General features: G+C 39.0%; 1 protein-coding gene across 1 annotated transcript in view; it reads right to left on the bottom strand.

The window, feature by feature from the left end:
- Positions 1 to 22,239, bottom strand: part of LOC129769294 (Krueppel-like factor 3) — a 419,258-nt gene that overhangs the window by 256,293 nt on the left and 140,726 nt on the right. Inside the window, exon 3 of the mRNA XM_055771442.1 lies at positions 20,300 to 20,335. Coding sequence (XP_055627417.1) covers positions 20,300 to 20,335 — 36 coding nt within the window. The remainder of the gene's footprint in view (positions 1 to 20,299; positions 20,336 to 22,239) is intronic.

Below are 22,239 nucleotides of genomic sequence, written 5' to 3'. Positions count from 1 at the left end.
GCTCCGGAAGGCCTGTCGTCGAAAATTGCGACAAAATCGCTGAATAAGCCGAGAAAGACCGGCATAGTAGTAGCCGTAGCATCGGCCAAGAGCTGGGGATATGTCATCAAACCGTTATTAACCATTTGAAGAAGCTTGGATTCACAAAGAAGCTCAATGTATGGGTGCCACACACGTTGACGCAAAAAACATCTTTGACCGTATCGACGCATGTGAATCGCTGCTGAATCGCAACAAAATCGACCCGTTTATGAAGCGGATGGTGACTGGCGATGAAAAGTGGGTCACTTACGACAACGTGAAGCGCAAACGGTCGTGGTCGAAGCCCGCTGAAGCGGCTCAGACGGTGGCCAAGCCCTCATTAACGGCCAGGAAGGTTCTGCTGTGTGTTTGGTGGGATTGTCAAGGAATAATCTATTATGAGCTGCTTCCCTATGGCCAAACGCTACATTCGGACCTGTACTGTCAACAACTGGACCGCTTGAAGGTAGCACTCATGAAGAAGAGGTCATCTTTGATAAACAGAGGCCGCATTGTCTTCCATCAGGACAACGCCAGGCCACACACTTCTTTGGTGACGCACCAGAAGCTCCAGGAGCTCGGATGGGAGGTTCTTTTGAATCCGTCGTATAGTCCGGACCTTGCACCAAGTGACTACCACCTGTTTTTGTCCATGGCGAACGAGCTAGGTAGTCAGACGTTAGCCACAAAAGAGGCCTGTGAAAATTGGCTATCCGAGTTTTTTGCCAATAAGGAAGCGAGCTTTTATAACAGGGGTATTATGAAGTTGGCATCTCGTTGGGAACAAGTCATCGAACAAAACGGCGCATATTTGACTTAAAACAGATGATTGTAACTAATTTTATGAACAAATGAAAATTCAAAAAAAAATACCGCAGGACTTTTTTGACAGCCTAATATATATACAGCCATTCCATTCCAAACCGATATAGTGGTTCTCAGATTTTCGTGAAAAGTGGTAGTTTTGTTTTTTATCGCAAAACAATAGACCCGTATTTTTTTATTTTTTCAGTAGGGCGACCATTTCCATTTTAGGGTAGTCCGATAAATCAACTTTTTCCTCTTTTTTCCAAAAATGATTTTTTTTTAAATTCATAACTTTTGATCTACTAGAAGGATTCAGATGATCGACATATTAAATTACAGCCAATGACCTGGTCTTTTTTAATACTATACTATACTATACCTGCCGAAAGTTTGAACTCTGCTCTCGTTATTATTGATTGTATTCGTTTTTTATTGGTTTCATAGTCTCGGGACCAAAGCCGCCATATTTTTTTATAATTTTTTCTGAATAGCTGTGGATTTTTTACATAACATATGTCGAAACCAGAGAGGCATTTTACTTCGTTTTTGAGTTATGATTTTTCAAAGGTTTTTTTTTTTTTATCCCATTTATTTATTAGGCTCATTAGCATTTAGCTGTAACAGAGCCGGGTTTAATCGTGTACATGTACATATGTTTAAGTTTCTATAAATTTTGAATTACACAGCATTTAGTAGTAGCTATTTAGGCGTTAAGTTTTCTGTTCCATTACATTATGGTAAATTACACAGTAGTAGCCATTTAGGCGTAAGGGTATTCTTTCTGTTCTTCCATTGTTCACAGCAGACCGGACAGCGGAGACAGTTGATATTGATCATTGTTGAGTTATTTATAGAATAGCAGCCCGATATTTCTTGCAGAGCAGAGCAGTTGTATGGATGAATCGATCTTTGTTCCACCGTGGATCGATTTCCATCGCTGATGATGGTTGCGTGGACGTAGTTATTCTATAACAACACAAAGATGGTCAATTGAGGACCCTGAGTTTGAACTCACGATCGATCGCTTGGTAAGCGAACGCGTAACCAAGTGGCTACGAAGACCCCCTTTTCAAAGTTAACCGATGGTCTAAAAATCATTAAAGCCAATTAGCTAGACTTTTGCCAATTAATTGAATTCGAGTCGCATACATCCAGTCTAGTCGCACAGAAATATTGAACAAAGACTGAAAACATGTTAACATTAAAAAATCATAGCTTAAAAACGAAAAATAACACCTGATTTTGGATATGTTATGTAATAAAACCTCAGCTTTCAAGAAAAAATATAAAAAATATGGCATATTTGGTTCCGAAACCATGTAAACTATAAAAAACTAATACAATCAATAATTACGAAATCTAAATTCATTTTTTTTTCTAATATTTTTCAAAAAAGACTATCTAATTTGCTTTAATGTTATGAGTCGATCATATGAATTGGTCTAGTAGATCAAAAGTTATGAATTTTTGTATTAGAAAAAAGATGAAAAAATGATTTTTCGAACCATCGGTTGAATTTAAAAAATCATAACTTAAAAAAAACCAGGTGATTGGCTTTAATTTGATATGTCGATTATCTGAATCGGTCTAGTAGTTCAAAAGTTATGAATTTTTGAAAAAAGAGGAAAAAGTTGATTTTTAGGACAACCCTAAAATGGAAATGGTTACCCTACTGAAAAAATTGAAAAAATACGGGTCTAATGTTTTGCGATAAAGATCAAAACTGCCACTTTTCACGATAATCTGAGAACCACTATATCGCTTTGGCATGGCATGGCTGTATATCTATACTAGCTGACCCGGCAAACTTCGTCCCATCCAAAAATTGTTTTTTGTTATTGTTATTTTGTTTGTAATACCTTCAATCATTCACATTTTCTTACTAAGCACAAGTTCATGAGTCCAATCGCAGTCAACTGTTTATTGATTGATCTTTTCATCGACTCTGTTGAATTAACCTTCTACTAAAAAAATCCTAGTACTTCTACCAAAACTCATCATTATAATATCAGATAATTTCCAGATACAATTCTCGCTCTAGATTTTTCAACCACTTGCCAAACACATGTTTCTCCTTTAGATGGAATAAATGTTTGATACAGAAAATATGATACAATAAAGACAGACCCCTCCCCTCTGCTCCCCTGAGAGGGAGAGGCGGAGAAGAGTGTCTATCCACCATAGAAACGTTTCGTGCCTCCTAAAATCTTCACATGGCAAATTTGGTTTCGTTTGCTTGATTAATTCTCGAGTAATGTAGTAAATTTGTGTTTCATTTGTATGGCAGCCACCCTTAGAGAGGGGGGAGGAGTGTCTGACCACCATAGAATCATTTATTGCACCCTAAAACCTCCAGATGCCTAATTTGGTTGCATTTGCTTGATTGATTCTCGAGTAATGTAGACATTTAGGTTTTATTTGTATGGCAGCCCCCCTTTAGAGAGGGGGGAGGGGTCTCAAACTATCACGAAAACCTTCCCTGGCCTCAAAAACCCCTACATACTAATTTTCGTGTCGATCGGTTCAGTAGTTTCCGAGTCCATAAGAATCAGACAGACAGACAGAAATCCATATATAAATGATAGATTTCTCATTTACATAAGATAAACCATATCAATAGCCCATTAACATCATTCATGAATAATTAAAAATGTTTAATTGCTGAGATGCCAGATTTTTTTTTCAAAATTAAGTTAAGATTAATTCTAGCAAATCTTGTTAATTGACGATACTCATTAGAATGGCCACCAAATGCAATGAAATAAAAGCAAAAAAAAAATCAGTTTGCTGACCAAGTTGTAACCATATATATTACCTTCAAAATGTAGTACAATTATTTCTAGAGTTTTGTTTGTAGTTGGACAAAAAACTATTTTTCACTAGATTTATTTGAAACTCATTGTTGAAAAAAAACAATATTGATTTGAAGTTCATTGTGAAAATATAAACATAAACAAAACTTAACCGTTATTGAATTTAATGCGTGGTGAAAATAAAAACAATTTCAATTTGAAATTCATTTTGAATTATTTTGAAGCAATTGTTTATTTTTCTTCTTCATATTGGATTTCGGTTTTGAGGATTCCGGCGCTTTGCCTTGGAGCGCTGTTTTGTGGTTCGAAGAGACAGATGATGGTTCCTCATGAAGCTAGAAGCCCAATCCTTTCCAGCCAGTTTTGCAACTTGGTTGAATTCGTGCTGGAGGTTGTGGCTTTCGCAAAATCAAACGACAGGTGCCATAAATCATTGAGAGTCATACCACAGAAAGCTTTGTACAGTGCTCTGACTGCTCACTCGTAAAGTAGAAATGTGAGTAAAAGAAGATTCAAATCATAAATCACCTACTGATATGAGCCTCTTCCTCAGAGCTGATTCAGAAATACCGAGCTCTGCCGCAATCCGACGCTTTGAGACTCCCTTCTGAAGCCTCTGTCGGGCAATTTTACTATTTCTGGAGTGCATTTCTTCAAATCAGTTTTCTTCTTGTGGGTGCCGTTAAAAATTTGGTTGAAAACATTTTATAATTTTTTAGAGAGCAAAATTCTGGTGCGAACCTTTGCCCCACAAGCAATTTTTGAACTAAACCAATTTTTTAAAAAAGCTCTTGAACTTTTTCACGAAAACGAATACGCACTATCATCAACTATAAAATGAAGGTTTCCTTGACAGTTTAGTTTCGAACCTACCAGTTATTTTAGGTAAGTGAATCGTCATCTCCAAAATTGAAAAAATAGATCAAAACTTCGCAAAATTCTTTTTACCTCATAATTTTTTGCCACAACAACAAACAAAGTTAATTTGCAGTTGCAAGGCGACGATTTCAATTTGATTAAAACTAAATCAATAACATCGGCATTTGTGAACAAACTCATTCTTTATAAACAAAATTTAAGCAGAAAAGAATATTTACAGTTTCCGCATTTGTCAAAATTGACACAAAAGTTTCAAGACGATGTTCTATTATCACTCACTTGGATGCATTACACAAGAATTTTGCTGAGAGGTTTGAGGAACTCCTAAATTTACAAATTTTTCAATGGACAATAAATCCGCACAGTATCTCAGCCATGGAAGAAGCCAATGTGATAATGCAAGAGGAATTGATTACCATCAGCACAGATGAGGAGCTTGAGCCGAAGTTCAACCAATGCTATCAGAAGTTCTGGTTGCAACGTAACATTGAAACACAGTATCCTGCATTGTGGAACGTTTCGGTACAATACCTTATCGCTTTTCCATCCTCATTCCTTGTCGAAAAAGGGCTTTAGTGTGTAACAAACATTTTGACAACACAAAGACACGGATTGAAAATCAACGAACGCGGATATTGAAGGCTTTAACTCACCAATATTGAACCGGATTTAAAGAGATTTGTAGAAAGTCATCAGGTGCATCCATCACGATGAATTTTTGTATGTAATTTGTATGAATAAATATTAGTTACACTTGATATTTACTGAATTTTATGTCTATTCATTTTGTTGAATTTAAAAAAAATGCTGACAAGTTTAATTACTCAAACAAACGCAAAGTTTTTAAATTGGTAGGTATTTGGTATGTATAAGAAAACAACAAGAGACAGATTTTTTAAAGAAATTTGACTATAGGGGTCGATGGTATCGCTTCATTCTGGAAAAGGGGTCTCCCACCCAAAATAGTTTGAGAATCCCTGGTCCAGAGCTAAGTAGACAGGGAAAGACATTTACGAAACGCTGCCTGTAAACACCCTGTCCCTTTGTACCGCCCGGCGAGCCCCCCGTTACCGAACACCTAAAATCCACGTAAGAATCGTGACACTAAGCGCTAAGCTCCGTTACAAGCACTAATTACCGTAATTTGCTCTGAGGGAACATGAAAGAAAAATGTGAGCTGAGGGGGAAATGTGATATTGCACTGGTCTTTCTTACGCGGGTACCGCATAAAAAAAACCGCGTAATTGGAAAATCCACGTAAAAAACGCATTAATTGGAAAATTCGCGTAAAAAAAACTCGTAAAAAAACCGTGCAAAAAAAACCTGGGTGTACCTAACTTTTCATGATCGATTTCAAATCCAACTGTGGTTTTTTATTGACTTCAAGTACAGGCAAACCTTTTTTTTTGTGCGGGAGATAGGGACCGCACAAAGAAAAATCGCATAAAAAATCGTGCAAAACTTGACCAGTAGCTATAAAAAATCGTGTTCGGTACACATTTTGTGCGGTAGATAGGGACCGCATAAAAAAAGTTTCCCACCAGGAAAATAACTCAAATTCACGCCGTTCACCGTTCAATTTCCTTTTGTTTCTCTGCTTTGCAATTGGACAGTTTGCCTTTTCGGTTGCGCGTGGCTGTTTTATGCTTTTAGTTGCATGTCGAAATGTGTTGCTGTTAAGGCGCGCCCACATTATGCCGAACGGCCTGTACCAGGCGGCATTACTCGGTTCGTTATGTAATGTGGACGTCTCATCCGGTACACGAAGCCGAAGTCCCATCGGATGCACGAAGCCGTCACGAACACACGAAGAAGCACAATGTCGTCAACGCTAATTTACTTCGTTTTGTTCTGGTTCGCCACTTTTACTTCCATTTTTGGAAGAATATCGGGAGTGAGAATTGAACTCGTGATCTCTGCGTGAGAGGTATGGATGTTACCACTACGCCAGATCGCCTCCATCTACAAAATTAATATCACAATTGATTATTCAGAGCTTCAGACCCTTTACTTACAATCCCAGTAATTCAAATTATTATTACAGAGTGTCCGAAATATGATTCGAAACGGTACATACTAGTCGATCATTTTTGGTATGTAAAATATTGCTTCATGCCATAAAACCTGTTTGTTATATTTTATAGGAAATTCAAAAATAACTAAATAATTGAAAAATATTTTTGTTCAGAGTGGAACAAGTACACAGAGCTAGTCGAAAAACTCTCTTGATTGACCCTGAAGAGATTTATTTTGTAATCATACCATTATACGACCTTGCTAAAGAGTAACTAAGAGATTAAAAAAACAATTGCGGAGAATACTTGGAAGCTACTAAAACCACACAGCTTCAAACTTTGGGTTCGTTTTACTCAAAATCATAATTATGCTACTTAAACCGGTCTGACTGTAGACTGAACCGGTAGACTGAACACCGACTCATACTCGGAATAAACACATTGATAATTTCGAGGAAATTTTGCAAGTATTACACAATTTCATCGGGGAATTTCATCGTAAAAAGTTTAAAGGATTGTTGACCAATCGCATTCGAGATTCGCTGCTTCGCGGAACTTCCATCTGTTTGACGGCCGCAAGGTGGTGAAACCAATTCCTAGGCAAATAATGCACCCGGTGGACACCGGCCAAGGTGCTAACCTGATCGAATATCGTAAAAGCGGCAATGAATCGACAGCTAACTGAAAAGCGCTACCAACATGCACCGTTGCTCACCGTTTATTGTTGCGCGGTGCTATTAGAAGAAATACGACCGATATGACCCGACCACGCGGCCTGTCGCCGGAGGGGGGTTTAGCCAGGTGGGTGGATGGATGGAATTTGTCCCGTGCCACCCCGGCATCGAGTCCCCAGAGTGGCTGCCACCGGTGCTGCTGCTGATGTCGCTGCAGCAAGTGTTCTGCATTGGAACAATTATTTATAATTTTATTCATAATCAATAAAACATGGAGCGCAAGAGTTGGGGATAGTTTATTTTGCAGGCCGGCGGCCCAGCCGATTCCATGTGTTTTGCCCAGCAGACACAGACGTATGCCGGAGAGAGGGACGCAGAGTGATAAACGGTACCGGAGCTTAACCACCCAATAAATAAATGAAACATTGTTCACGGGTTTGTTACGGAGCATAGAAAGTATCAGGTTTTGCGGCGGATTATCCACCTGACCCTTCGTCACCCTTGGTCATCGGCGCGTTGTACTGTCTGCTGGAGAGACGTTTAGGTTGGAGTGGGGGAGGACGTTGTTCGGGTGATGAATGTGCTTCAAAGTGTTGGAAAATTAACATATAGTTGACCTTTCATTTTTTTTATTCCGCTCATATCTTTGTGTATTTTCACATGGTGAATATTTATGGTTTCATAATCAACAAGTGGGTTTTCGTTAGCAGTTTAATTAACCTTCAGTGCATTAATCTGTGGCGCTTGGTTCAGAAAACCTGTCGTGGTGATAAAATGAATGAAAAATAAACATTGGAGAACCATGTGCTTTTCGCAAACAATGTGTCATTTTCCGAAATTTATCAGAAGTAGCCCTGATAATATGTCTGATATCCATTCGGACACACCAGTAAGCGGAATAGTGTCTTACCCCACACTGCTCCTTGAACCGGCCGACCATGACCAAGTCCACAAATATATCAGACTAACTGTCAACGTGAGACCTTTATTTGATAATTGACCGAACATGAAAACTTTTATTCCAACTTAATGCTACAGTTGCAATTGCGCCGATGCATCGAGTATGAAAAGAAAAACACGGCTGCTTCTTGTTGACCCACATTTTTGCGGCACCTGAGACCCATTCCGTCGGGTGTCTCACGAAGTCAATCACTGATCTCACCCACGAAAAGGGGGAAAACGACGTGTCGTGAACTATAACCAATCAGCGCAGGGAATCATGGGCAAGTAATTTTTGTTAATGTTTTGTTAGCTTTGCTTGTACCTCTCGAACGTTAAATCTAATGTTTATTTATTTCTGCAATCCCCCGTTCGCTTCGCCGACTCGTCGTTATTCATCGCACAATAACATTAAAATCCGTTTTTATCTGAGAAAGGGAATTGAGCGTGAAATAAACTCCGGTTGACATGAACGGAAGGAGCGAGGGCTCAGTGCCATCTAGCTGCCCACTACAACAACTACCGCTGACACGGGGCGCTCCATTTCTTCGGCTTGATACAACCAGTTGTCGGTGAGAGAGGGGAGTGGGTAACATGCTATCGAACGCAGTGCCAATTGCAAACGGACCATTGGACCATGGGTCACAAGAAGGAAAACGAGCGATTGATTTATTACGAAGCAGGTGAATATATATTCATCGGTATTCAATTAAATCGGAATAAATTTATTCGAATGTTTTGATTTTCATGATGATGAATAGGATGACTGAAAAACTTTATTGAACTAGTGCGAAAAAAGTGCATATTGGCAAATTCATGCGAAGTGCTGTGTGGTTTGCGTTCCGTGGGAATTATTTTGCTCGCCGTAATTATGCCAACTTTTTCATGTCAATCTATGTCATCTGAAACGATGACCACGTCGGAGTGAAGCTATTGCATGAGCGGGATTCATTTAAGGTAATAGCCCGGTGTGACGGGTTCAAAAAATCGATTTTCTTTTACATTGTTCGGAAGAAAAACATATTAAAAATATACTCAAAACATTTCAGACCGGAATTTTAAATATTTTTAAAGTTATAGCTAATATAAGAGAGCGCGCCGTAGTGTGTATGAAAGCGTGTGACAAAACTTTAAACACGTTTTTTCTCAAAATCATGTTTTCGAAATTTCGGGGAAGCACTGACTCAAAACTATTTAACCGATTTGGCTAAAAATTTCACCCGTTATTCTAGACACACATATCTAAATACGTAACCATTAAAAAATTAAATTTTTAATAATAAACTATTTTTTCAACCATTTATCAAGATGAAAAAAAGATTTTGAGAACTTTTTTCACGAGTCCGCCATTTCGTTTTAGTTTTTTTTATGTATACTATTGGTTAGTTCATTAAAATAAAGTCTGCAGGATAATAATCTTTTTGAATTTTTTCTTTCAGATGACTTCGGAAGGATGTGTGCTTCCCCGAACCAGCTCATCTTCTTTTCGAGGACTTCACTAAAAACAAATTTATTCGATCACATGTTATTTTCATGTGATCAAAACGATCACATGTTATTTTCCTGTTAAAAAAAATTATCAAAAAACGTCGAAGTTTCAGCCGCCACACCGGGCTACTACCTAAAGTTTAAATTCGAGCTTTGTCGAGTTTCCTCAGATTGAATTGAAATCTTCTTTCCATCTCGGAATAATCTTCCTCTCGTTATATTCCGTACATCTATATATATATATATATATATATATATATATATATATATATATAAATTTTTTTTTTTTTATATATATATAAATGGATTTCTGTCTGTCTGTCTGTCTGATTCTTATGGACTCGAAAACTACAGAACCGATCGACATGAAAATTGGTATGTAAAGGTTTTTGGGCCCGGGTAAGGTTTTCGTGATAGTTTGAGACCCCTCCCCCTTCCTTAAGGGGGGGCTGCCATACAAATGAAACACACATTTCTGCATTACTCGAGAATTATTCAAGCAAATGAAACCAAATTAGGCATATTGAGGTTTTATTTAGGGTGCAATAAATATTTCTATGGTGGTTAGATTCCTTACCCCCTCTCTTAGGGGGGCTGCCATACAAATGAAATACAAATTTCTGCATTACTCGAGAATTATTCAAGCAAATGAAACCAAATTAGACATATTGAGGTTTTAGGGTACAATAAATGTTTCTATGGTGGTTAGACTCTCCACCCCCCCCCCCCTCTCTTAGGTAGGGCTGCCATACAAATGAAACACAAATTTCTGCATTACTCGAGAATTATTCAAACAAATGAAACCAAATTGGGCATATTGAGGTTTTAGTATGCAATAAAAGTTTCTATGATGATTAGACTCTCCACCCTCCTCTCTAAGGGGTGGATGCCATACAAGTCAAACACAAACTTTTGCATTACTCGAGAATTAATCAAGCAAATGAAACCAAATTGGGTATATTGAGGTTTTAGGGTGCAATAAATATTTCTAGGATGGTTAGACTCTATACCCCCTTCTCTTAGGGGGAGGGGGGGGGTCTGCCATACAAATGAAATACAAATTTCTGAATTACTCGAGTATTAATCCAGCAAATGGAACCAAATTTGACATGTGGAGGTTTTAGGATGCAATAAATATTTCTATGGTGGTTAGACACTCCTTCCGCTCTCTAAGAGTGGGCTGTCATACAAATGATACACAAATTTCTGCATAACTCGAAAACTGATCAAGCACAATTTGGGATGTGAGGGTTTTTGAGTATGAGAAATGTTTCTATAATGTTGTGATACCCCTCCCTCCTCTGGAATGGAGAGGGGGTCCCATAGAAATATTACACATATTTCAACCTTCAATTTTCCAACCAAACATGACAATTGAAAATTTTTGGAAAACTCTGAAGGAAAAAGGTAAAATTCGGAAAATTAAATTCCCATATGTTCTACGATTACATAGTGATAAGTGCTGTTAGTCAATTTCATGCTTGCTCTAGCGAAATTGATTCTTTGTTCGAAACTGGCAATGGATTTAAATGTGATGAAACGCACTCCTATATCTTCTTCTATCTATACCAAAAAAAGGATTGCCGGATGTGTTGATGAGAGTAGAACTCGAGGAAGGAATTGTCCGATTTAGGGCTGTATTTATTCTATCATATTTTCTGTATAAAACATTTATTCCATGTAACGGAAAAACATGTTATTTGCAAGTGGTTGAAAAATCTTGAACGAGAATTGTGTCTGAAAATAATCTGATATTATAATGATGAGTTTTGTAAATTCAACGGGGTCGAATAGAAGATCAATGAATGAACAGTTCTGCGATTGGACCCATGAACTTGCTCATAGTAAGAAAACGTGAATGTTTGAAGGTATTAATAACAAATAACAAATTTTGGGTGGGACGAAGTTTGCCAGGTCAGCTAATATTTCTATAAAAATGGTTCCCAACCTTTTATCTTTTCAACCCTCTGACCGCAATGAAGTGTTCCACGGCCCCTGAAAGATATCATGCACAAATTACCTATTACGTGATTAAAAATTGTTCTATTGGAATATTTATATTTTTATAATGACACTATCCAATTATAATAAAACTATGCACATAAGGTGACAACATCCCAAAATGTCTACTTTCATTATCAAAGCCATTGGGAATTCAATGAACTTTCTAGCAAAAATGGCATGGAATACACTATCAAAAACTTCACTCAAAATTTGAATTTAATGTTATTTCTATTTTTCAAATAGAATAAGCCTAATTAAACAGCTGGATCTCGAGTTACGATTATTGTATACGTGAGTAGTATAGCCATATATTATGTCGGTCATTTGAAAATTCATAGCTCGGAAACGAAGTAAGATAAAAACTCAATATTTTTATTGAAGACTAGCTTCGTCCCGCCCAAAATATATTTTTTTATATGAAATCTTTCGAACATTCACGTTTTCTTACTAAGCAAACGTTCGTGAGTTCAATCGCAGGACTCTCCATTGCTTGATCTTTACAATTTCCATTTGGTTGTTCACAATTTCCATTTAGGGGAAATGGGGGGAATTTGGACCACCTAAGCAAATCGCCTAATATTTCCAAACCAATGCGGTCTAAATGAAAAAAGTCACCCTGAACTCTGAGCTACACTTGTTTTCTCTCATTCAATAATGTTTATTCATTATAAGATGCTTCAAACTACCAAATATATCATGAAATGAAAATGATGATTTTTAGACATTAAAACTTGATGAGGGGTGATTTGGACCATTGTGTGTTTCATCGAAAAAAACATACTTATGTTTATGTAAAGTATTTTGGGATAATGTTACAATCAGTAACAGTGTTCTGGGATCGATACCAGGTGTCTTGGCCAGATTCCAGATTGGATTGAGACCATCTCTTATTCTGTATGGATCTTTTCACTGTTGTTCGAGCATTTCCAAACCCTTTCGATGCTTGGTCAAAGAAAATCTGCTCTTGATTGCCTGTGTTGCTCTTTCAAACGCCTCCTTCTTTCAACGTTGTCTGCCCATCCTCTTTTTGTAATTCAGCGGCATCATGAATCAATTAGACCAAAGAAAAGCCTCAAACCTGTAGGACTAATTCACCCCACAAAAACGTGTCCATGTCACCCCACACATCATGGAAAAATTAAAATGCATGTAATTTCATTTACTGTTATCAAACTTACAGTTTCGCTGCATCAAATTGTTCCTCTTCTGTAGGCGAACAGAACTTTACTGCACAATACACGAAAAGTTTTTTTAATCAGCGGGAAAAACCTTAAAACCACGATCGGAAAACTCACATTTGTTGACAATCAAAGTGCTTGTTGTATTCATGCTACCGTTTCCTTCCACCTGTCGAATTTCACCAAAGTTCACCAAGTTAGTTACATACGGTTCAACAAGAAAAGAAGATAACATTAAAAATTCAAGTTGAGCAGTACTTTTTGAGATAAAGGGGTGGTCTAAATCACCCCGTATGTCCAACTCACCCCGTGTTACCCTACTGATGTTTGGTCGAATATAACCGCAGACGTTGATCGTGAAAAAGGGCACGCGCATATTTGCAGCTGTTTGGTCGGAATGATCGAAACTTGGTCAACGAAACCATTGGTGATCAGCTTTAAATGTTATGAGCAGGGTTGCCAACTATTATTTTCAAGAATCAGGAAGAATGAAGATAAATTTCAGGAAGAATTCAGGATAGCTCATACGAAAAGTTCATACCGATTTATGGGGAAATAATAACATCAGTTTTACAGGAAGACAAATATTTATTAATTTTTTTATGCGAAGTTTTGTCCCACAAACTATCACCGCCTTTCACTTAAAAATTCTACTCTCCCAGAAAATGTTTGCTTCTCGTCAAAAACTGTTCGACGTGTGTACCTTTTATGCTGTCCATAAAGTCGAAGGGCCAAACCCTTGAGTGAATTTTGCAGGGACCTGAACCTGTTAGAATTTGTAGGTATAATATCCGCTAAGATTAGCTGGTGGGATAGTACATTCCAGCCAGATTCCGAAACAATTTATCGTGTTGTCAAAGAAACCTGATGTTCGGTGTTGCCCTAATGGAACACGTTGCCTTCCACATTAACGAATTTTGAAGGTTTGTTCTAGATCGCTGTCTTTAATTTGTCCAGTGGTGAGCAGTACTTGTGGGTACTTACAGACTGATCGCTTGAGAGAAACTCATAATACAGAATACATTTCCATTTGTACCCCACAATACTCTGTAGTATGACTTTCTTCGAATGAAGACCGGTTTAGGGGTTAGTGTATGGTGGTTTATCTCGCTTACCCTAAGGTTTTACCGATCAACATTGTTGTAAATTAACCATTTTCTGTGTTTTTCTTTAGCGCCAACTTCAAGCTTTAATAAATTAAAAAAAAACTCCCATAGCGCGATCACTTCGGAAGAAATCGATAATAAACGAAAAAAGATTGAACATTATATGAGTGTAAACCGGAGAACTTTTTTATGTAGGCTATCATGATAGTTTTCTTTCCTAACCTAAAAAACTTTGTACACTTATTAGGAACGATTTTCATTAACTGTTAACTGGGCTGGATGATCAAACTCAGTTATCGGATTTCATTTGCTAACTTGGCTGACATGCCAAACTTCAAATAAAATAGAGAGAAACTTCAATCACTTTTTATTTTTATTTGTTGTGCAACGTAAGAACTTCACGACATTCACTAAGACGTACAATAAGTGTTTGTTTCAATGGGTGTTTGTCTTGTCTCGCGTCGCGTCTTAGTGAATGAACTTCAAACAATTGTTTGATAGGTACTGAAAAAAACTCTTTCGCTTGTGAACGTTCCAATTTGGCCATTCAGCCTGTACAGTGTAACGTTTCTAATTGAATTTTCTCAGCGTTTAACGTCGTGAAACTGGATATACAGAAGGTTTTCGCTAAAATTTCACGCAATTCCATCAAGTGTTGCGAAAATAATGTTAATTTTTATAACATGAATAATAATAATAATAACTATAACAACGGCTCATTTTGGCCGTCCTCTTGAAATTTATTCTGAAGTAAAATTTGTAAAAAAAGTGTTTGATTTTTATAATTTTTGAGTTTATAATAAAACCATAAAACTATCTAGCATTATCATTGGACAGGTTGATATGGATTATTGATATTTCCTCTCAATAATTATAAAAACTGAAAAAAATGCTCAGCCCACATCCTCGCAGAAACATTTGAAGAACCTTCGCATAATTTCAATCAATTTTCCGCATCGCAGAATACCAACCCCATGAGATACCAACATAAGTGAGAGAATTGATGTCAGTAGCACGCGTTTAGCACTGGCCGTGGCCTTCTGTGTGACCCGCGGGGAAGCCTCCGCTCTGTGGCCCGGATGGTACGCGCGAAGGCGCGAATAACTCGCAATCGTAGGCATTGGCTCTCCCCGTTGGCGGCTCTGTTTCTTTCAACGATTCGTCAGTTGGCATGATTTAATCAAGGTGATTGCGCGAGTATTTGCTGGATCCGGTTGGTCACTATGGGGTGCCCCATTTGGCTCGACCCGACCGATATTAGCCCGCTTGAACAAGTGTTGGCGTTAATTGCCCGACCACGGTTCGCAAGCAGCATATCTCACGCGGAGGGTGGTTACCAACGCCTCCGGGTAGTACACGAGTGTGATATATGAATGTTCGCTTATAGAACACATGCATTCTTAAAATTAATAACTGACATTAGCATAGGATTTCGACAAGGTCAGCTGCGGAGTGAATTCGTGAGCTCAACATCCTCTGGTCGTGTTCACGGGTCAATGGGGATATGAATTGACGAATCGGTATTTTTAGTAGGAGTGCAGCGTGCTGTCAAATCGTGGTACTGATTTGGTCAAGCGATTGGTCGTGATTGTGTTGGTATTGAGTACAATCTGAACCGGTAGCGACAGTAATAAATGGTGTTTTGACACAAAAAGAACTTTAATGTTCGGAATTTGAACTATGCTAACCGAGTTAACTTAAACTCTTTTGTTTAGGATCGTTCATATGAAAATCATAAACTTTTAAAGCTCTGAAATTCATGACACCAATTAAAAATGGCTACACGCACATGAATTTTTGTTTGTTTTGGAAAAAATAATGTTTTTTTCCCTTTTGACAGACATAAAGGGTGTGTCACATCAAATTGCATCACGGAAAAAACGCTGTAGAAATTTAATTTTTAGGAATTATATCTTCAGCTTTCGCTTATAATCAGATAAGAATGTATAGATCACGTTGGCCATGCTTCACTGTCAATTTTTCGTAAATTTGGAAAAATGTCGTCGAACGAAAAAGAGCGTCGTGAATTAATCCTGCGCACTCATTTCGAGAATCCGGAGCTGTCACATCGGGACATCGTAAGATGCTGGGAATCGTCCAATCCACGGTCAGCAGAGTACTAAAACGATACTTCGAGAACCTAACCATCGACCGGAAGGTGAAGAACAGCAAAAATGGATGCTCCGTCAGTGAAAAAGATCACAAGCGCGTAGTTAAGCAGTTTAGACGTGATCCGAGAAATTCGGTCCGGGATGTCGCCAATAAGCTGAATTTGTCAAGTTCATTCGTCCAGCGGACCAAGCAGCGGGAGGTCCTGCGTACGGAGCGGAGCGCCCCCTTCGTGATGACCGGCACGGTAAACGGGCAGGTTTACCTTAAGGAGTGCCTACAGAAGCGCTTACTACCACTATTGAAGCAGCACGAGGGCCCGACCATCTTCTGGCCGGATCTCGCTTCGTGCCACTATTCAAAGGACGTGTTGGAGTGGTACGAAGCCAACGGGGTCACCTTCGTGCCAAAGGAAATGAACCCGCCCAACGCGCCGGAGCTTCGCCCAATAGAGAAATATTGGGCGATTATGAAGCAGGCCCTCCGGAAGAACCCAAAAGTTGTCAAATCGGAGGCGGACTTCAAGAGAAAATGGATTTCTGTTCAAAAAAAAACTACAACCTGACGTTGTACAGAACCTTATGGACGGGGTAAAGAGGAAGGTGCGAGCATACGGGCTTGGGCTTAAAGTATGAATAAAAAGAAAATGCCAAAAGTTGTTTAATAGTTTTTAAATTACTGTCTAAAATTTTCAAAAGGATCGGTCTACTGGGCGAATTTCTACAGCGTTTTTTCCGTGATGCTATTCGATGTGACAAACCCTTTATGTGAAGCTAGACTAGAAATCGAAGATGCTCACTTAACACGTCCGTCGCACAGTGGTTTCTGAGAAAATTTAGGCGGCCAAAACCCAAAAAATTAAGTAACATGAAAAACAAAAAATTATAGAAGGTTGTGTTCAAGACACGATCGCATTGTTGACGTAGAAATACGCTATAGTTTTGTTCAAGTCGCTTGTTTATAACTGCGGATATTATTTTATAATGCTACGAAAATTTTGAAATATCCAATCTACCAGTTTGGTCGCCTTGAAATGTTTTTTTTTGCAGAATCATTTGACGATAATTGTTTGATGATTCATTCTTGTGCTCGCAGAACAATACATGCTCGAGATAAGCGCAGCTGTCATCCTAAGTGGAGAAAGTTTTGCTACTGGCAAGCGAAACCAAATCACATACAACATTTCAGAACGACATTTATTTTCTTGATGACTAAATAAACGAAATAAACTCTATCTGTTAATCTCCATATTCTCGAAAAAAGGGGCACTGCACAATGTACACGGGAGCAGATACAAATGGGGTTTCATCGTAGCAAAGATGCACTATTTTTACGTAGGGGAGGTGGAGGTAAAACGGACATGTTAAGAAGAATTACAATTTTATCTTTGGAAACTCATGTTTCCCAAAACTTTGATGCAGTTTTTTGCAATCCAATATATTGTTTTTGTACCTAACTGGCCAAATATTTTACAAAAAAGTGTTTTTCAATGCTTTTTACTGAAAATAAAACAGACCGAAAAGTACAACATTTTTTTCGATGCGGTTAATATGGGCAGGTTTGTAATATATGAAGCGTAGAGGTTTATCGATTGCGAGAGGAATAATATTATTCAACCAAGGTCTGAACTCATCACGAATGTCCGTTGAATTATGAAAAAACTCTAATTAATCCACCTAGAAGTGATATTGTGCTTTTCAGCAGTATAAACGAACAGACCCTCAACTATTTTGCTTTTGGTTCCTGTCAGCTTTGAAACAGTCCACATTTTTTTGATTTCCATTTATAGACGCATGGCATTCCTTAGGAATAGATTAAACATACTTTTTACAGTCCATCTCACTCCCACTAGCAACTGTCCGTTTTACCCCACCAGTACCAGTATCACAAAATTCCAGAACATTTTTTTGGTGAACTGACGATAGTCTAGCTTGATGATTCCCCACACAATTGTGTAGCTCAGAACCTTAATGCAATGGCGTCAGTTTGATGCAATGGTTGTAATGCCAGAGACATCAGCGAGTGAGTAATTTGATCGCGTCCACTGCTCAATCCGAAACGAAGACATGTGATGACACAAAACAAGGAAGAACAAGCGAAGTTCAATGTTTTCAATACAGAACGATACTGAAAGATTGCCTTCCTTCCTTGCTTGAGATTTTACACTTCTTCAGTTCATTCGTCTCTAACCTTCAAAAAAGCCTTTTGAAAACTGTACTTTATTCCCCATTGCCTTGAGAAAGGCATTCGATCCCTAGCCGTCCAGCTCGCCTAGCAACGATGTTGTTCAGTCGATTTCCTCACGAAGAATGAAAGTTTGCCTCAGCGAGGTCCACTGTTTATACTCTAGGCAAATATTGGTTCGTCTCAGAAATATAGGCTCCATTGATTACTATGGATCATTCAGAATATGCGCCTATGAAACGCAGGATGACGACCATTTAGAATAATTAAATAGCCATTTGACAAACAATGTATCTTTTATTACGGATTAATTGGAAGCGGCGTTTCACATCTGAGTCCAGAGACAGTTCCATACATCCATCTCCAATTACACTTGGGCAGCGGGAACTATAAAGCGAAATGTCCGCTGGATTGACGTTCGTAGAATACGCAACGATTCTACACCTCTATAACGCCAAACCGGTAGTCTTCTCCCCGTAGCGGGAGAAAATCATTACTATAAATCAAAAGCAAACTATAAATATTCCCGATAATTACGCTTATCTCGAATCGATATCTAATTAAGCTATAAACTGAAAAATATCGCAGCTCAGCATGGTAAGATGAACTGTTCCCGTGCTGAAGTTTGCAAATGATTAAACGGGGGCCTGAGAATAATCCCGCATTCACGGTAAACGTAGCTCCCAATGGGATCCCCTCTGGAGATAATAAAGTGGAATTCGCGCGCACTGTGAAAATCATGAGGGTGTCTTAAATTCGTTGTATCGACGCTAAACTTGTGAGTAAGTGCGGATTGGATAGATCTGCGATAGTTCAAAACTTTGGAAGGTCGATGATTTTCTCATATGGCTGAATTTAGATCAATTTACAACAGTGCACCCACGATAGGCATCTCCTGTGGTGAAAGGTAGCTGGTCTGTTGCGGAAAAAAAATCGCACGCCCGGATAAGGGAAAAAGCTGTAATTTATCAGGCGCGATACGTTTCCGAGTCCGCACACGACAATGCATACCGATTCGCTCCCACCTTTATCATCCAGCGGACGCAAAGATTGTGTTTATGCATACACAGCGCGCGATAGAGGACCACTTTGCAATGCATATTTTGCACCTTCTTTTTCTCGCTACTTCTCGCCCCCACACTACGGCTCTTGCGACGCGCGTAGCTTCTATATTCCTCGCGTTTGGACGTGCATAATTAAGATTATATTTATGAGCATGCTAACTTGTTGTCCACGATGAAAAGTAGCCATAAATTGTGCTTGTCTATAATCGTGCTTCGATGATTTAAAAGCAGAAGAGCGGCCGGCTGACCAGCTCGCTGGCCCCCGTAATGAGTGTTCCCCCTTTCAGCTGCATTTTCTCGACCGATTAAGTTATATCGGCAAGATTCGCGTGTCTCACCAGGGTTCCTTATTAATATCCGTGAGAAAATATACCCATTTTGTGTTTCATCAAACGTCTAAATTTGGTCCTCCCCGAGGACAGACGGCCCCATATCAAACCACTCATGATTAATAGTGGCTAATTGGTAACGAGTTTGGGCCACTCGAGTGGTCCTCCCCTCAAACGCGCGGCAGCGAACGTAACTGTCGGTTGTAATTAGCGGCCAATCCTCGCATCTCAGCATCTCTCAAACCCCAACACGGTTACAAATCTGCTAGGCGTCAACCAGCAAGTGAGGCATTGGGTGACCTCCACCCGAGCCACAAGATCGCCAAATTGACCGAACAAAAACCGTCCCCTGAGCAACACATCGCACACAATACGCGGCAATGGCAGTGACAGCGGAGATCGTGTCTATTGTGGAGTGCTATTTTTATGCTGTGATACTTTTTTCCCCACCCAATAGCTCGGGGTAATTTTTCAATAAAATCACTACTAATAACAGGTTAGCTAAAGATGTTTTATCGAAAGGCGGAATTGCGATAATTAGCAGTTTTTGCCGTGCCCTCCGGTGCCGGAGTGTCCGTTCTTTGCTGCTGCACGCCCTCATTATATGAGTTTGCACTTTGTACGACGAGGCCGAGGTTGCGTACGTGGAAAGCGTTGTGTGCCTTATGGTGGGCGTTAGCGGAACTTACCTCCTTCGCAGACAGAGGGTCATTTCCAAGTCCATTCTGAAAAAAAGTAGAACGGAAACATTTGATTAGTTTGGTGATATGCGTCTGCTTGGTTCTATACAGTGGACTGATTTCAGTAGTAAATGGATTTTGTTCCAAGTTTCAGTTGGCTATACAGAGCGATTTAAAGTAACTGTTATCGATTTCAAAATTGTCTTGTTCAGAGAGATAAATTATATACACATATAAGTAGACGCGAAAAGGGAACTGGTTATAAAATTTTTATTAAAAGCTAGCTATCGTGGGATATCTCCAAGAAGCTGAAAGTGCTTAGAGTGAGAAGAAGATTTATCTTACGCGCCATAAAACTGGTTCGTCAGAAAACCACGTGCGGTGAAAATAGTATTGGGTTGAGGAAAAATAAATGTCGTATTTCTGATCGAAATTTGACACTTTATTTAACATACTTAAAATTATCTAATTTAAGTCAAATATGCGCCATTTTGCTCGAAAACTTGTTGCCATTTAGAAGGCAACTTCATTATCCCCCCTTATAAAACCTCCCCTCCTTATTTGCAAAAAACTCAGACAGCCAGTTTTCGCAAGCCTCTTTTGAGACCAACTTATTATCACCAAGATCGTTTTGCATGAACCGGAAGAGATGATAATCACTTGGAGCCAGGTCCGGACTATACAGTGGGTGCAATAAGACATCCCATCCGAGCTCCCGTAGCTTCTGGCGGGTCATCAAAGATGTGTGAGGCCGAGCGTTGCCTTGGAGGAAAACAACACCATTCCTATTGATCATTTCTGTCCGCTTTTGGTCAATCGCCTGCTTCAAACGGTCAAGCTGCTCACAGTAGAGAACCGAGTTGAGGGTCTAGCCATAGTTGAGCAGCTCATAGTGGATGATTCCCTCCCAATCCCACCAAAAACACAGCAAAACCTTCATGGCTGTCAATCCTGGCGTGGCGATGGTTTGGGCCGGCTCACCGCGCTTCGACCACGACTTTTTTCGCTTTAGGTTGTCATACGTGATCCACTTTTCATCACCAGTCACCATCTTCTTCAAAAATGGGTCGAGTTCGTTCCGTTTCAGCAGTGCATCGCAGGCGCTGATTCGGTCTAAAAGATTTTTTTGTGTCAACCAGCTTTTTTTGGAATCCAATTTTCTGCAAATGGTTCCAAGCGGTTTTATGGTATATACCCAGTTCCTGGCCAATCGAGAGAGATCTCACATGCCGGTCTACTTGGATGATTTTATCGATTTTATCGGTTTCCACGACGATTGGCCTACCAGTACGGGGTGTATCTTCGACAGCCACTACACCAGAACGAAACCGATCAAATCAACGCTGTGATGTGCGAATCGTTACAGTATTGGGTCCATAAACTACACGAATTTTTTCGGCCGCCTTTGTTGCAGTTTTACCTCACAGGTAGTAAAACGTAAACTATTTTTTCGAATTTCTTGCTTTGTGGACTCCATCTTTGACGCGCTATAACTTGAGACTGAAAAGGACAATCACAACACTGTCAAAAGGATACTTTTAGCACATATTGTCGTCTTTAAATAGTCGTATAGTATGACCCGATGCGATAAGTACAACACAAGATATGTTTAAGTGTTGCCATATATTGACAATATACGACATTTCTTTTTCCCCAACCCAATATAACAGCGATAACGATAACAGCGATAACAGCGTAACCCTTTAACTCACAGACTGTGCGCGTCTCTGTAATATAGCTATTGTGTATTTTTGGGCGTTATTGGTATTTATTTAAAGAAAAAGATATAATTGAATTAAAACAACTTCAGAAAATAGTTTTACCTTATAATCATCCAGTTTTAATAGTCATTTAATTAAGCCACGTCATTGATTCTTGGTCTGTCAAATCGTATGCGCGAGTATAGGAGAGTTAAATAAAAAAGGAAAAAAAAATAAACTCGACTAACT

The sequence above is a fragment of the Toxorhynchites rutilus genome, chromosome 2 (genome assembly GCF_029784135.1).
Source record: "Toxorhynchites rutilus septentrionalis strain SRP chromosome 2, ASM2978413v1, whole genome shotgun sequence".
In the NCBI taxonomy this organism is placed as follows: Eukaryota; Metazoa; Arthropoda; class Insecta; order Diptera; family Culicidae; genus Toxorhynchites; species Toxorhynchites rutilus.
Note: the sequence above shows the minus strand (reverse complement) of the source record. Positions and strands in the feature narration are given on the sequence as shown.